The sequence below is a fragment of the Centropristis striata genome, chromosome 9 (genome assembly GCF_030273125.1).
Source record: "Centropristis striata isolate RG_2023a ecotype Rhode Island chromosome 9, C.striata_1.0, whole genome shotgun sequence".
Taxonomy (NCBI): domain Eukaryota; kingdom Metazoa; phylum Chordata; class Actinopteri; order Perciformes; family Serranidae; genus Centropristis; species Centropristis striata.
Window position 1 is genome coordinate 33,069,793 of NC_081525.1, and position 14,670 is coordinate 33,084,462.

General features: G+C 39.1%; 1 protein-coding gene across 1 annotated transcript in view; it reads left to right on the forward strand.

Moving 5' to 3' along the window:
* Nucleotides 1–580: 580 nt before the first annotated feature.
* The window catches only part of qsox1 (quiescin Q6 sulfhydryl oxidase 1), a 30,571-nt gene continuing 16,481 nt past the window's right edge, over nucleotides 581–14,670 (forward strand). The window contains exons 1-8 of the mRNA XM_059340906.1: nucleotides 581–1,020; nucleotides 2,475–2,575; nucleotides 5,170–5,218; nucleotides 5,393–5,495; nucleotides 6,829–6,919; nucleotides 7,189–7,334; nucleotides 12,295–12,429; nucleotides 12,513–12,642. Coding sequence (XP_059196889.1) covers nucleotides 732–1,020; nucleotides 2,475–2,575; nucleotides 5,170–5,218; nucleotides 5,393–5,495; nucleotides 6,829–6,919; nucleotides 7,189–7,334; nucleotides 12,295–12,429; nucleotides 12,513–12,642 — 1,044 coding nt within the window. The 5' untranslated portion in view covers nucleotides 581–731. The remainder of the gene's footprint in view (nucleotides 1,021–2,474; nucleotides 2,576–5,169; nucleotides 5,219–5,392; nucleotides 5,496–6,828; nucleotides 6,920–7,188; nucleotides 7,335–12,294; nucleotides 12,430–12,512; nucleotides 12,643–14,670) is intronic.

A 14,670-nucleotide genomic window follows, 5' to 3' on the forward strand; every position in this document is an offset into this window, starting at 1 on the left:
AAGTAACTAAAGTTGGCAGTTTAATGTAGTGGAGTAAAAAGTACAATATTTGCCTGAAAATGTAGTGGAGTAGAAGTATAACGTTACTGAAAATGGAAATACTCAAGTCAAGTACAAGTACCTCAAAATTATACTTAAATACAGTACTTGAGTTAATGAACTTAGTTACATTCTACTCCTGATTAAATTAAAATATCCAAGTAAAGTACAAGCAGCTAGAATTTGTAATTTGGAGATAATTTCATTCGTTAAAGAAGGCTGTGCGGTGCGTTTGAAAACCCCAGAAAAAGACAGTAAGTTTTAATTGAATTAACCGTTTTAATTAATTTTTAAGTGTATTTATTGATTGAAGTGGAATGTAATTCCAAAAATTAAGTTTAAGCTGTTTTTATGTAGTACAATGTAAGTGAAACGAATAATAAAAGTCATTAAATGTTATTTCCTATATAAAAAGCCGTGACGGGGCAAATTACAGAGTTTGTTTCGCGTCACTTTAACTCGCCAACGTTTCAACGTTGATATTAGGCGAAGTTAATAAGGAACTGTGGAGGGTGTGTTTGTCTCCGTTAGGTGTTTAGTTCAAGGACCAGGAGCTCCCTTCGGCAGGGGGAGGACCCATGAAGCCTGCTGACCGGGAAAAGAGAGGGATAAAAAGTTTGTGTCAAGTTTTGTGACTCGGGGGTGAAAACTTGCCTTCACACCGACGGTTAGCAGCAGCTCGGACGGGGAAGATGGCGCGGCGCTTCGGCCGTGCCACGTCTCGGTTTACCGGAGAAATATGTCCCAGAAAGATAGCAGCGACCGCAGTTTGGATAAGTTTTTGTCTTATTTTCTACCCTCCTGCTGCGGAGGCTCAACTGTACAGCGCTACCGACCAAGTCATCACGTTAAATCGGGAGAATGTGCAGTCGGTTCTGATCAACACCTCAGCGGCGATACTGACGGAGTTTTATGCTTCGTGGTGCGGACACTGTATCGCATTTTCTCCGGTGTACAAAAGTCTGGCGAGAGACATTAAAGGTTGGTACGGACCTGCTGCAAGTCACGTAGCTGCAGCTGTTTGCAATGGCAATTAATATTAATCATTCATAATCATTCATAATTTACTGTATTGTTTGTATCAGAGTTTGGTTTGTTCACAAAGTACGCCAGCAAAAAGTCTCACAGTTAAACAATTTAGGACTGTTTTTTATTATTAACTAATTAGTTCTAATATTGCCTTGGCTACATGCCCCTGTATTTTTTTCTCTGAGAACACCAAGCTGTTGTTTCTGTCTGTTAATTAGAGCATGTAATCTAATGAATGTCTTTTTGTTCTGGTTCTCCATCACATCCTCTAACTGAGTTTTATCTCTGCAGCTCATAAGCCAAAAGAAATGTCACATTGCCCTGAGAATAAATATAATTAGGATGATAGCTGAGGGCAACGTCTATGATGCTGGCAGCAGGCCTGACACAGTCAAGGGGTATTTCAGTCCTGTGTTTCACTCTCACACACTGTCAACAAGTGCAACTGATGTCTTGGCATGCTATCAAATGCTTTGCTTCAGAGTTAGGAGGGTCAGCCATCTGATGTTTTTAGGAGAATACTAGAGAAATTAGAATTACATGCAGATAATATCACTGGCATCATGACAACCCTCAGCCTCTATCAGCTGCAATGGGCTTGTTGATAACATGTAAAATGTTGAGTTCAGGAACATGCATGTGATGAGGTTGTTGATGTCTTTTACAGCTAAATATCGATGTGGACTTCTTGTTTATTGATATACTGTATCGATATTGGCACACATGGATGGATGGGTTACTGAATGGGCTTAACGGGCACAGGCCCAGGGACCAAAGGGGTACGGGGTTATGACTTGCAAAATGTCATAAAAAAAGGAAAGACGTACTAAATAGCCACAAATATACACAAAATGACTACAGAAATGCAAGATAACCACAAAGTGACACTAAATGACCAAAAACATGTACATAATGACTACAAATTACCCAAATTGACAGAAAATGACTTATTATGAATATAAAACAACTAAAAAGACATGCTAAATGACTTGAAATTGATGCAAAACAATCATAAATATGCGTGAAATGACAAAAAAATAGATCCAAAACCACCACAAAATTAGATGGAAAAACCACTAACGATAGGTGCAAAACAATGCAAAATGACTACAAAGAGAAGCAAAACTACCACAAAGAGATGTAAAATTACAAAAAAAAAATATATATATATATATGCAAACGACTATGAAAGGATACAAAATAACAAAAATGAACTCCTCTTGGAGACTCTTTGAGTTTGGATGTCTTGTTACATGACAGGGTGGTGAGCTTTGTCTGTGCCCAGGGGCCCATTGTCTCATGACACGAGGACAACACAGGACCCCATCCAGTGTCAGCAGACTGCAGGGTGCAGTAGACAGTACACTAAATATTTACTGTGGCTCTATTTGATGTCTGTTCTTCAGAGTGGAAGCCAGCTGTGGACCTGGCAGCCATTGACTGTGCTGCAGAGCAGAACAGGAAGGTGTGCACTGATTTCGGCATCAGAGCATACCCTACTCTAAAGGTATTTGACAGTTTATAAACTGTTTACACAGCCCCACATACCACGTTCTCCTTTATTTAATGACAGCTGCTGAAAGAGAATTCACTTTATCCAGTAAAGCTGATGATCAGGGAAAGAGGTGATGACGCTGTCTGCTGTTGCAGGCTTTCGAGACTTCATAGGTTTTGGAGCAAGTCTTAAGCCTTCATTTTATTTTACTGTTAATTACTCAAATAATTCTAGTAATAATATAAGTCCTTGTAGTCTAAAATATATTACTATGGCTCTGTGAAGACAGCTGATTTAAGAATGTCATTAAAAAAGACCAGACAGAGCACCTTTGTTTTATTTTTCTGTATGTATTTTTAAAGCTAAAATGATTGATTAGTTAGACTAATCTAATGATTGAAGACTAGACTAATCAGCAACAATATCAGTTCATTTAAAAAAAACACATTTCTTGTTAAAAAATACCAAAAGTTCAGTTTCTGCTTCTCAAATGTGAATATTTGCAGATTATCTTGGTCTTCTATTATACTAACCTCAGTACATTTATTGTCTTGTCAACCTGAATAACCCACACATTCATGAAAAATAAGACTGACACTAACAAATACTAATTTTCATTATCGATTAATCTGCTGATTATTTTCTCAGTAAACAATTTGGTGTGTAAAATGTCACAAAATAGTGGAAGATGTCCATCCAAATTTTTTAAGGTCCAGGATGATGTCTACAAATGTCAAAACCCCAAAGATATTATATTTAATATGATATAAAATTTACAAAATACTGAAAACAGCATTGTATGCATTTTGTTTATGTGAATAATTATTTTATAATTAATAATTACCTATCAAAATAGTTGGTCATTATTTACCTGTTGATTGACTAATCGATTATCCGCTAATCACTGCAGCTCTATTTGTTAAATAATTCAATCTAATTGCAGCTAATTTGACAAAACCTGAGAGAAGCAGGTGCTGTTCAAACAAAACTTTGAAACGCCCCTTTTCTTAAACTCACTTTGTCCCTTACTCCATGACTTGAGTTATTATGAAATACATATATGAAATACAGATATGGTCCTTATCTTGTAGTAACCAGACTACACTAAGAAGCTTAACATTTCTTGTCCTTTCCCTTCAGTGCTGCTTCAATACATTTTCCAAAGTGACCATAAAATCAGGAATTTTCACAGTTTTCCTTGAACATGTTTGAGAGTTCCCTTTTTCCAACACTAATACGTTATGTTTGATTTTGATTAGCATAAAGTCTATAATGTGTTTAAGTGTGTGTGGACACAAAATACAGGCACTTTACAAAGGTATTTAGTAAACCAGAGTCCATCTTTTCTTCCTAAGTGATCTGACTCTTTCTATCTATATTTTAGTGTGTTTTAGTTGTTAACTAGTGATCACTTAGATCTTGTCCTTCTAACACCCGCCCTTTTTGGGGTGAATTTCTGCCTGTTTGGCATGATCCACATGGAAAAGCTCAAAGAAGAATTGTAAGGCCAAAATACATGTGTGAAGCTTAATTTGAAAAGTAACAAGTTCTAGTGTCTAGAAAAAGTGTTATATGGCTAACACACAACCAAAACTACATCAGTTCAAATAGTTGTTTTTGGTCCTTTTTGGTACTTGTATTAGAATGGCAATAACTTGGATAGAGTGCTAGAACTTTGCAAATCACCACATACCTTCCACATCTTGTCAAACACACCTGTATAAAATTCCAGGCCTCTAGCTGGAACCTTATGGGGGCTATTAAGTTCGCCGTGTCCCTGAAACTTTCCAAAACTATAGAATGTGTATAAAAAAACGAGGTGTGGAGTAACTTTATACAGTACACAGCTTTGGCTTGTTGTAGACAGGCGGTGGGTTTTAAGAGGTTAAACTAAACAATTTTACCATTTAAAAAAAAATATATATTTCTGAAGCCATTACAAATAAACATTGAAATTGTATTCAGCAGTTGAATCGTTGAATCGTTTTCTGTGTTTTTTGCCAACTGTAGAAAGAAACATAACCTTTTTATTTAATTTAGTAACTTCAATATCTAAAGAATCCACTTAATAATTATTGTTATTTTTCAGTCAACGGGATATTTGTCTTTGTAAAAGTGTATTTCTGTGCTATGACTGTGTATAACAGCTTATGTTAAAAGGGTTTATATATACTTTCCGAAGCTCTGAAGGTTTTGACACCGTAAAGGCAGCAGTCTATTTCCTGTAGATGTAACTTTTGCATGATCAGCAGCCACACTGCACAAACACTACAGCTTCAAACATCTGTATTTGTATTTGTAGCGTAACTGTCAGCAGTAGTGTGTGTGTCAGACTCTCTCCTCTCTGTCATCCAGCGAGAGCCAATGAAACAAAGAGCTCCTTCTGTTTGAACACACAATGGAGCTTTAACATCTGCGACTCATTTTAACCAGGAAGGATTTAGGGGTCAAGGCGGGCAGTGAGGAAAGCTGCCCCCCCACCGAACATTACACAACATCGCTTTGCTTCTCTCACGGCTGTGTGAGGCCCGTCTCATCCGATCTCACTTCTCTCTTTCTCCCCACTTCCTACGTAACACAAACCTTCTCTCTCTTTCTCTTTGCAGTTCTTCAATGCGTATTCCAGGGCTAGTTCCACAGGACAGTCTTTTAAAGGTACTACTGCACACACAGAATCAACTGAAAATAAACAAGTCCTCAGCTTGAATTGTCTTTTATAGAGAATGTGCAGTTTGCAGCTGTTTGCATATGATACATGCTCAGCTAGTCATTTAGTGAGTTATAATAAACAGCAGGGTAAAATGTTCTGTGATGCCCTTTGACCTCCAGCTTCCACTCATGATGTCCGGGTGCTCCGACACAGGATCATAGACAAACTAGAAAATCATTCAGAGCCCTGGCCCCCTGCCTGCCCCCCACTGGAGCCTGCTAGGTAAACACACACACACACACACACACACACACACACACACACACACACACACAGTAGGAATTTAGTCAGTCAATCAGTCTGTTTATCTTTGTCTGCTCTAATAAGAACAGACTACTAAGTGGGTTCTGCACATCTGAGACGGCAACATTTTCACAATGACTGCGGGTCGTAAAAGTATTAATGCCATGCTGCAGAATCATCCTGCATTAAAAAAACGTATTTTAGTAAAAGTACAAAAAGTATCAGCATCAAGATGTGCTTAACGTATCAAAAGTAAAAGTACCCATTATGCAAAATGGCCCCTCTCAGATTGTTACATAATATTCCTAATATAGTATGATTATTATTATTTTGTTTATGCATTTGTATAAGCAGCTGTTGTCCAGGTAGGGCTCATTTTAACTTCTTAATATGCTTTTATATGTGGTTTAATTTATAAACATGCAGAATCACGGTTTCATAATCATCACTGGTAACTAACGCTGTCAGCTAAATGTTGCCCCTAAAATGTAGTTGATTAGAAGAATAAAGTTATTTAGGTATATGTGGGAAATTAAGTAAAAATACCCCTAAATTGTATTTAAGTACAGTACTTGAGTAAATGTACTTGGTTACATTCCAGCACTGGTAGCTATGTATTTGCAGTTGTGTAGTCTTGTGGAAAGTTGACAACAACAACAACAACTTTAAACCTGTAGTAACATATACAGTACTCCTTTTTTCATGTAGTTATATAATTATGTGCATTGTAGTTCCATGTCTTGTTGAAGTCTGGTGCTTTTCTTCTCTTTCTAAACAAAAATTTCATCATATTCATCTGATGTCATTATTGGCTGCTGCACGGTTTTTTATTAGTGACAGAATGAGAGATCAAAATGTTTCCACTGAGAAGAAGAGTTTTCATTAAGTCTTCACTGCTAGGCCACCCTGCTGTACTGCATACTGTCATGCATGTATTCAGACACACAGACACTGCACACACTGTTTATTAATGTGGCTGCACAGGAACAGGAAGCAGGAAGTCAAGTTTGTTTTTCTTTTTAGATTTAAAATGAAAGTAATGTTGTAATGTAGTAATGTAGTAATGTAAGATTGTGAGTGCTCTTTAGATAAAAAAAACCCTCTTGTGGAGGGTTAATGGAGAACTAAAAAATCACTGAAAAGTCTTTTAATGTAATCTCAGAAGTCAAGTTAAAAATTTCCAGAAAATCCTGCACTTATTTCATTTGTCTTTTTGATCTCTGCTGCGTCACTATCTGATCCTTCGAGATGTATTGGTGGTGTTTGGTGTTTCTTGCAGCTTACTGTTTTGTCTGCTCATCTCTCTCTCCAGCCAAGCAGAGGTCGACAGCTTCTTTGAGACCAACAACGTTCAGCACCTGGCTCTGATATTCGAGGATGCTAAATCCTACATCGGCCGAGAGGTAACGACTAATGTTTCCATCAAGCTGAGCCGTCTGTTTCTTTCTCCTCTAGAGTATAATTTCTTTCTTGGGCAGCAGAAAAGATAAGCTTTCAGAAAATCTCAATATATTATATATCTCTTTAGTCATGCATGTCTTCGCACAATTTATGGTTAAAATAAGCTGTTTTAATGTTTAATTGGTCATCACAGACATACATGACAAGTTAATATGTGAAAAATATAACATGAATAAAATATGTTAAACTGTGTGTGTACCGTGTTCTTCAGGTAACCCTGGACCTGTTACAGTTTGAGAACGTTGCTGTGCGGAGAGTCCTGAATACTGAGGAAGGTCTGGTAACTAAAGTGGGAGTAACTGAGTTTCCATCCTGCTACCTTCACTCTCCTGGAGGAAACTTCACCAGACTCAGAGTGTGAGTATCTATACAGTCTTTAACGTTGAGCTCTGCAATTTATAAACACACTGTTATAAACCTGACTCTGTTTGGCAGCTCACTTCTTAGGGGTAGATTTAAAAACTGTCAAAGGGGAAATATGAAAATGTATGCAAATTTTAGATTTGATATTTTTCTCATATAGACAGAATGTATTGTGTTGTGTAAACTCCTGCTTGCTTTTAGAACATGCAGTAGAGGTGCACTTTGGTTGCTTAAAATGAGGCTTACAGCAACAAACACAGAAATTATCCTGACAAAACTCTTTTTTTCTCACAAGGTCATAAATCAAAAACACAGAAGAGTAAACCATTTAGATCAGACTTGGGTCACCAGAATTTTGGTTTTGTCACTTGCATCTCACGGCTTCCCTAGATATATGGCGATAATAAAAATGTAAACGTTTTTATATTCTTTTATTGTACATATATGCCTAATGGTAGTATAGCAAAATGGGTATTTGATTCACCAATTCATGAAGTCTTTAGATTTGCTTTTACAAACAGTAAGTTTCACGCAGGTATTTCCCTGCTAAAGGATGAGCACACAGGATGTGTGTGTTTACATAATGCATCTGTTGATTAAAGTAGCAGTTTCGTACTGGATGACTGGTTCTCAAACAGATCACTCCTTAAAGTCAAGAAGACATTGCACGAGACGACATTACCCACACTCGCTACCTCAGTCGATCCAATAACATTACATGGACCTGTCACACCTGAGTCAGCTGTTTGACCTGTTTGACCTGTTGCCCTCTGGTAGATGCTGCAGGTTGTGCAGAGCAAAGACAAAATACAGGTGCATCTCAAAAAAATAGAATATCATGAAAAAGTTCAATATTTTTTGTCAATAATTTCAGAAAGTGAAACTTGTATATTATTCATTACACATTGAGTGAAATATTTCAGGCCTGTTTTTCTTGTAATTTTGATGATTCTGGGTTAGAGATAATGAAAACCCAAAACTCAGTGTCTCAGAAAATTAGAATATTGTAAAGAAGTTCAATATGTGAGTCCTCAGTCAGTGGTGGTTTGGGGCCCTGTCCTCTGCTGGTGTTGGTCCACAGTCAACATAGCAGCCATCTAGCAGGACATTTTAGAGTCTTCATGCTTCCACAAGCTCTTTGGAGATGCTGGTTTCATTTTCCAGCAGGACTTGGCACCTGCCCACACTGGCAAAGGTACCAAAAGCTGGTCCAGTGACCATGGTGTTACTGGGCTGCACTGGCCAGCAAACTCTGCTGACCTGAACCCCATAGGAGTCTATGGGCTGTTGTCAAGAGGAGGGTGAGACACCAGACGCAGATGACCTGAAGGACGCTATAAAAGCAACATGGGCTTCTATAACACCTCAGCAGCCACAGGCTGATCTCCTCCATGCCACGCTGTATTAATGCAGTAATTCATGCAAAAGGAAGCCCAACCAAGTATTGAGTGTATATAATAGAAATTAACATACTTTTCAGATGCATGACATTCATGTTTAAAATATCTTATGTAATATAAAACAAAAATTATTGAAGTTTTTCACAATATTAACATTTTTTTAGATGTACCTGTAGACTTGAGGACAATTTCTTTCCAAGGGCCATCAGCACATGAAAGATAAACAAACACTGCCTACCTGTTCCCTAAGTTTGATACATACATGCTGCTGTCTACTTTTAAATTTTGAATTATTGCCTTTTTAGTGTGCTTTTGCCTTTTAGTATATTTTTCTTGTGTGAAGCAGCGCTCCTTATACTGTATACAATAACAATAAAGGCTTTCTATTCTGTTCTACTCAATAACCCCTCAGTGTGAAGTCACACAGGAGTGGAGGGCAGTCTACATGATTGAACAGTTAAACTATGGGACATGTTTGCATCTCTCCACCAAAATCTAAACATCTGTCACCATGGATATAGCGAATTGGTTAGCACTTTATTTATATTGCTGACTTTAAAACAGATGGTGTGTTCGCCTTTTATTAGGTCACTGTACACCCACCCTATCACAAATACAGTTGGCCAGCCAGATGTTGGTTTGACTGCGCAGAGATGGTGGAAGAGGTTACATCCTGATTGTTTCTGATTCATTAGTTCTGCTGACCTCGTAATTGCAGCAGAGCTCTGTCCAACTTCCACCTGAGCAGAGGTCTAATTAGCCAGAATAAGTGAAAACACCTGTGTGGTTGTGTAGGACAGAACTTGGATTTGTTCAGTGTTTTCCCTCTTCTTCTGCATTGCACTAACAATGAGGGGCACAGGAGAATGAAGTCAGCTGCGGTGCAGACTCCCTGTCTCAAGATTTTATTGTTCACTGCCTTTCCACACTAGCTTGTTTGGAACAGCCCTAAAAATGACAAACCCACAATGTAAACACGCAAATGAAGCACGTAGGATTGTGGTTGATCCAAGCTGTCATAGTAACTATGACTAAACAGTAGCAAGTGCCACCTCCTACATGATGTAACAACACATCCAGCTTGAGTGGCAGGGGAACACCACACAAACTAAGAATACCAATATGTTTTTTCCATGGCCTGAGAAAATTAATTCAATATTTGTGGATATGAGCTACTGTCTCTTAAAGCCAGAAACCAGAGAAGTCTCGAGCTTATTTTATAAATTGCTCCATGGACAATGAAAAGGAGAACAATGGATTTTTTAATTCTATTTTAGTCATCTGTACTGTACACATACAGTCAGAACTTTCCCCTGGGTGCTCTCTGTGTCATGTATAACTCATGTATTTGGGTGAGAGTTGTTCATGTTTATTGATATTTTTGGACTGTCTTTGACCACAGAAAGAACATATGAATTTTTTAAAAAGTACATAGTTTCCCTTTAAGAAAGTCTTGTTGTTCATTGCCCATTGTTTACTGTGAATTACAGGACAGTACCCTGATACAAACTGGAAAAACAATGTTGCTTCTGTTCTGAATGTTTTTGTCTATCCACCAGTCAGATTTGGAAGTGCAACAGGCTGTATCTATATTCCACACAAACTCCTATTTAACTACTAGATTTTCAACATTACTATTAAACTATAGAAAGGACAACCTGCACAATACCTGTTGTATGTCCTGTACCTGGGACACATTGATCTTTTTATATATATCTCAATAAGATCTGATTTTTTTTTACTGTAATTTCCATTTAGTGATTTGAAATATACAAACATAAAGTTTATTTCCCCTCGGTTCCTATTGTTCCACACGCGCCAACTTAGCTTTTGCTGTAAACCTTTATCATGTGCTCATTATCTGAACCCTATTCATGAGAATACTTTTAAACATCTGGCCTCTTAATGGGATCAGAGCATCAAAATCGCTCCCATTATTCACTATCATAAAGCGGCGCTGATCATTCCTCACCCTGCAAATTCATCTGCTGTTTCTGCCTCTTTGTTTGGCTGTTTCAATAACTTGGCATGCAAAGAGGACTCCTTTTCGTTGACAAATGCAAAAAGGAAATGATTTATTGCTGATTTATTTATTCACCCTCCATCTCTCCCCTTCCAACCCCCCTCATCTCCATCACTGTACAGAGGGGAGGTTTTTTAATTTCTTGCATGAAAACAATGCCATTGCTTTTCTGGCTTCACCTGCCAAACAAGCCCCAGCCGCACACGGCGACAGATGGCCTCCCATCATCACTGAATGTCTGATTGATCCTGGGAGAGCAGAGTGTGTGTGTATGTGTGTGTGTGCGCGCACGAGGGCGTCTCACATCCGTCATGCATGTAATGTGTGCTGGTCCCAGGTGAATGCATTCCCTCCCAGCCCACCCTGATGCCTGCCTGCCTGCCGGCCCTGGGGATCGCTGGATGAATGGCTCTCCCTCCACATCTGTACACTCCCACCAGACACGCAGGTGTAATTGAGTCCTGGGCTGGTGTGAGTGAGCGTGGGCCCAGAGTATCCATCCTCCTTATTACCATCCTGTTCCAGTTTTACGATGCTCTCTTTTTCTGGCCCACTCTCTCTCTCTGTCCCTGACAAGGGGAGAAAGCAAATGAGAGGAGGATGTGAGGGGTGGAGGGAGAGAGAGGGAGAGAGCACATTAATGGCTGTGGCTCTAGTTGCAGGGTTATCACATGGCTAAATGATCAGCGATCTCTCTCTCTCTCAGTTGCACGCTACTCTGGCACCATCTGCTCAGTATTTAAAATGCATTCCCGTAAGTGTGTAAAATATATGGCCACAAAAAATACAGGTCATAAAACAATTTTTATGGCAGGGGACTGCTGAGACAAAAGGCTGAAATAAAAAAAACTGCATTTGATTCAGGTTCCTTGCAGGATTAGAGGCATGCTCCTAGCTCATGTCTGTGCAAACTGGGTTACATGTACTCTATATTGCCAAAAGTGTGTGGACAGCAAAACAATTAATCCATATCTATGCCTTTTCTGCATTATCTTACGAATGTCCAGTAACACAAGCGCTCATCTGACTTGAGGCAGCCCTGCATGTCCTGGCTCATTGCTCATGGTTATTTGGATTATATATATATGAATCATTAGCATTAGTTGAAGTAGGTTTAAGAACAAACACTGAATGAGAAACACAGCTACACCCACGTGTGATTGCTGAACATCTCATTCCACAACAATAGGCAATAGCATAATGCTATAACAGCCTACATTTTTCTATGATGGATTTATATATTTTTTTGGAACCTGGTTGAAGAGATTTGCTCCAATTTAGCCATAAGTGCATTAGTGTGATCTGTCACTGAATTTGGGTGATAAACTCTGGCATTTCAGATGATGACAAAGGTGTTGGATGGGTTGGATTCTTTCACCTAAACTGGATATTTTTTGATTCCTCTCTTTGTTCAAGAGATCACTGTCATGTTGGAACAGGAAAGCAAGATTGGCAGGTCCACTTACTTTTGTGCATGCAGTTTATGTTAAGTGACCTAAGGGTCAGTCTCACCTGCCCTTTGCTCCCACAGCAACATCGAGGCTCGTACTTTCTACTCTTACGCCCTCCAGAGGCTGCCGGGGGTGGTGCGCTCAGGGAATCCTCGACCGGTCGCAGAACACGTCCTCACCAACAACACAAAGGAGCCCTGGAGAACCTTCGATAAGTATGAACAGTACATGCTGCTCAGCCGTTGTGTCTGCTCCTCCTTATTATTTGTACATGACAAGTGTGTGAATGTGTGTCCAGGTCCAGGGTGTACATGGCGGACCTGGAGTCAACACTGCACTACTCTCTGCGTGTGGAGCTGGCTGCTCATACTGCCATCAAAGGAGAGGCCCTGACTTCTCTCAAGAAGTACATCTCTGTCCTGGCTAAGGTAAAGTAAAGGACTTTCTGCATATTTTTGTTCCCAAAGTCAAAACTATGCCGAATCTATAGTCCAGGATGTCTGTGTGCAGAAGTTTTATTTGATTCAAATTTAATGTTACTGGAATCTATTGGCTTATGTGTTAGCTGCTGAAACTTTGTATTGTGGCTGTTCTCAGGCAGGTCACCCTTAAAAAAGATAGACCAGGTTACATATAAGCTAAATAAGACATTTAAATAAAGTATAAAGAAAACGACTAAAGATGCAGAAAATGTGTGAATGAAATTATATACATTGATTAGAGGGATTATTTTATAATACTTTGAAATTCTTTAAATTTTTAATTATAAGAATATTAGAAATATTGAAAATGTAAAGTTGCACAACACATTCTGTAAGACAAAATCCAGGTAATTAAAAAAAAATAACAACTTGCAAACAATGTATTTGATGAATGGTTTGATTCAGGAGGACTTGGGTAAATAGTAAGAAGCTTATTCACTTTTCCCCTAATTTTGCTCTTTACTTTCTATTATTGTTTATTCTATTCACTTTGTACTTGTCATCAAACAATTGTTTACTGTAAACCATGGTGACCAGGAAAGACAGCACTTTTTGGATTCATAAGACATAAAATCTGTTTAAGCTGATTTGTTTCTATGAAAAAAAAAAAGAAAAATCAGAAAATTGTGTGGAATTTGTCTGAAAGCAAAAACGATGAGCCTTATTTTCCAAGCTCCAAGACTGTAATGAACAGCCTGTCAGCAGAAATGTGTAGTTAGAGCAGGTCACCACTAGATGGTGAGTGAGACAGCAGAATGTCTGCTCACATTGTCGATCTGGAGGTCTTCTCTTCACAACATGTTTTTTAGTCCTTTAGAATCCATTAGATTATTTAGCAAATTTACCTAATTAATTGTTTAGTTGAATGCACTTTTGTTTTTCACCACACACAATTACATGCAGAATTGAAAGCAGAAGTGGATGCCATTGACTCGAGCAGGAGCACAAACACTCTCTTGGGTATTGTTGACCCTCTTCATGTTGACTCCCAGGGGGATTGAAGCGTGGCTGCCACCCACTCGCTGCCCATAGGCTTTACACACACACAGCCACTACTCCTCCTCCTCTTACTCCTCGTGCAGTTTTCCTACTTTTGGCTTCACACAGGCGTCTCTGTAAATACTTGTGAAGGTGCCAGTCGTCTGTGGTTCACCAAAATCCCCTCCTCCTCGTCCTTTCCATCTTTTCCATTTTCCTCTTCTGCTCTCTTCCACCTTTCGACTTTTCCTCTCCTTTTTCACTTTTCCTCCAGGGACTCATATTTGTTTGATTTATTAGCTTTTGTTGATGTACTTTTTCCCATTGTCTGCTGCCATCTTTAGCTGCTACTGATCACATGCTCCCTTGTTCCCTCTCAGAGTGTGCCAGCCATGCAAACATGTTGTGATGATGAGGCCTGACCTGCTAGCCCTGTACCTATTGGCTACACACCAGGCTGTCTCACTGCCCCAACCTGCCACCAATCTCTCTGATTATGTCTCCCTCTCTAGGGAGGCGTTGTAGCAGGCTAGTGTGCATCAGTGTACGTGTGTGTATGAGGGACATGTGCACGTGTGTGGGCAGAGCACTGAGGCCTCCCATTAGCTCCAGTTTGTTTAGTCAATAGCAGCAGGTCCCAGTGGTATTTTTAGCCTGTCCTCCTACCATGATGGACCAGCCGCTCAGCAGGGCTTTGTGTCGCTCTGAGGAAGCCCTCATTGTTGCGGCTGACCGTGACTTGTGACAGTCTTTATTGTTGTTTGACTGAGCGATCTCGCTACAAAGAGGCCAAATCCTTTCAGTCAGTCAGCTTGTTAGGAACAGTTAATGTAAGACGTAGGAGATTTTGGATGAGAGTGAGTGATGCTCGTAGTAGCAGCTAAGGGTGTTGTAATATATTGGTATAACCATGCTTTTTTTTTTTTTTTATGAAATATTGATATCATTTTAATAATACACATATGACAATATTGTGTAAATAATCCAGCAACTCTT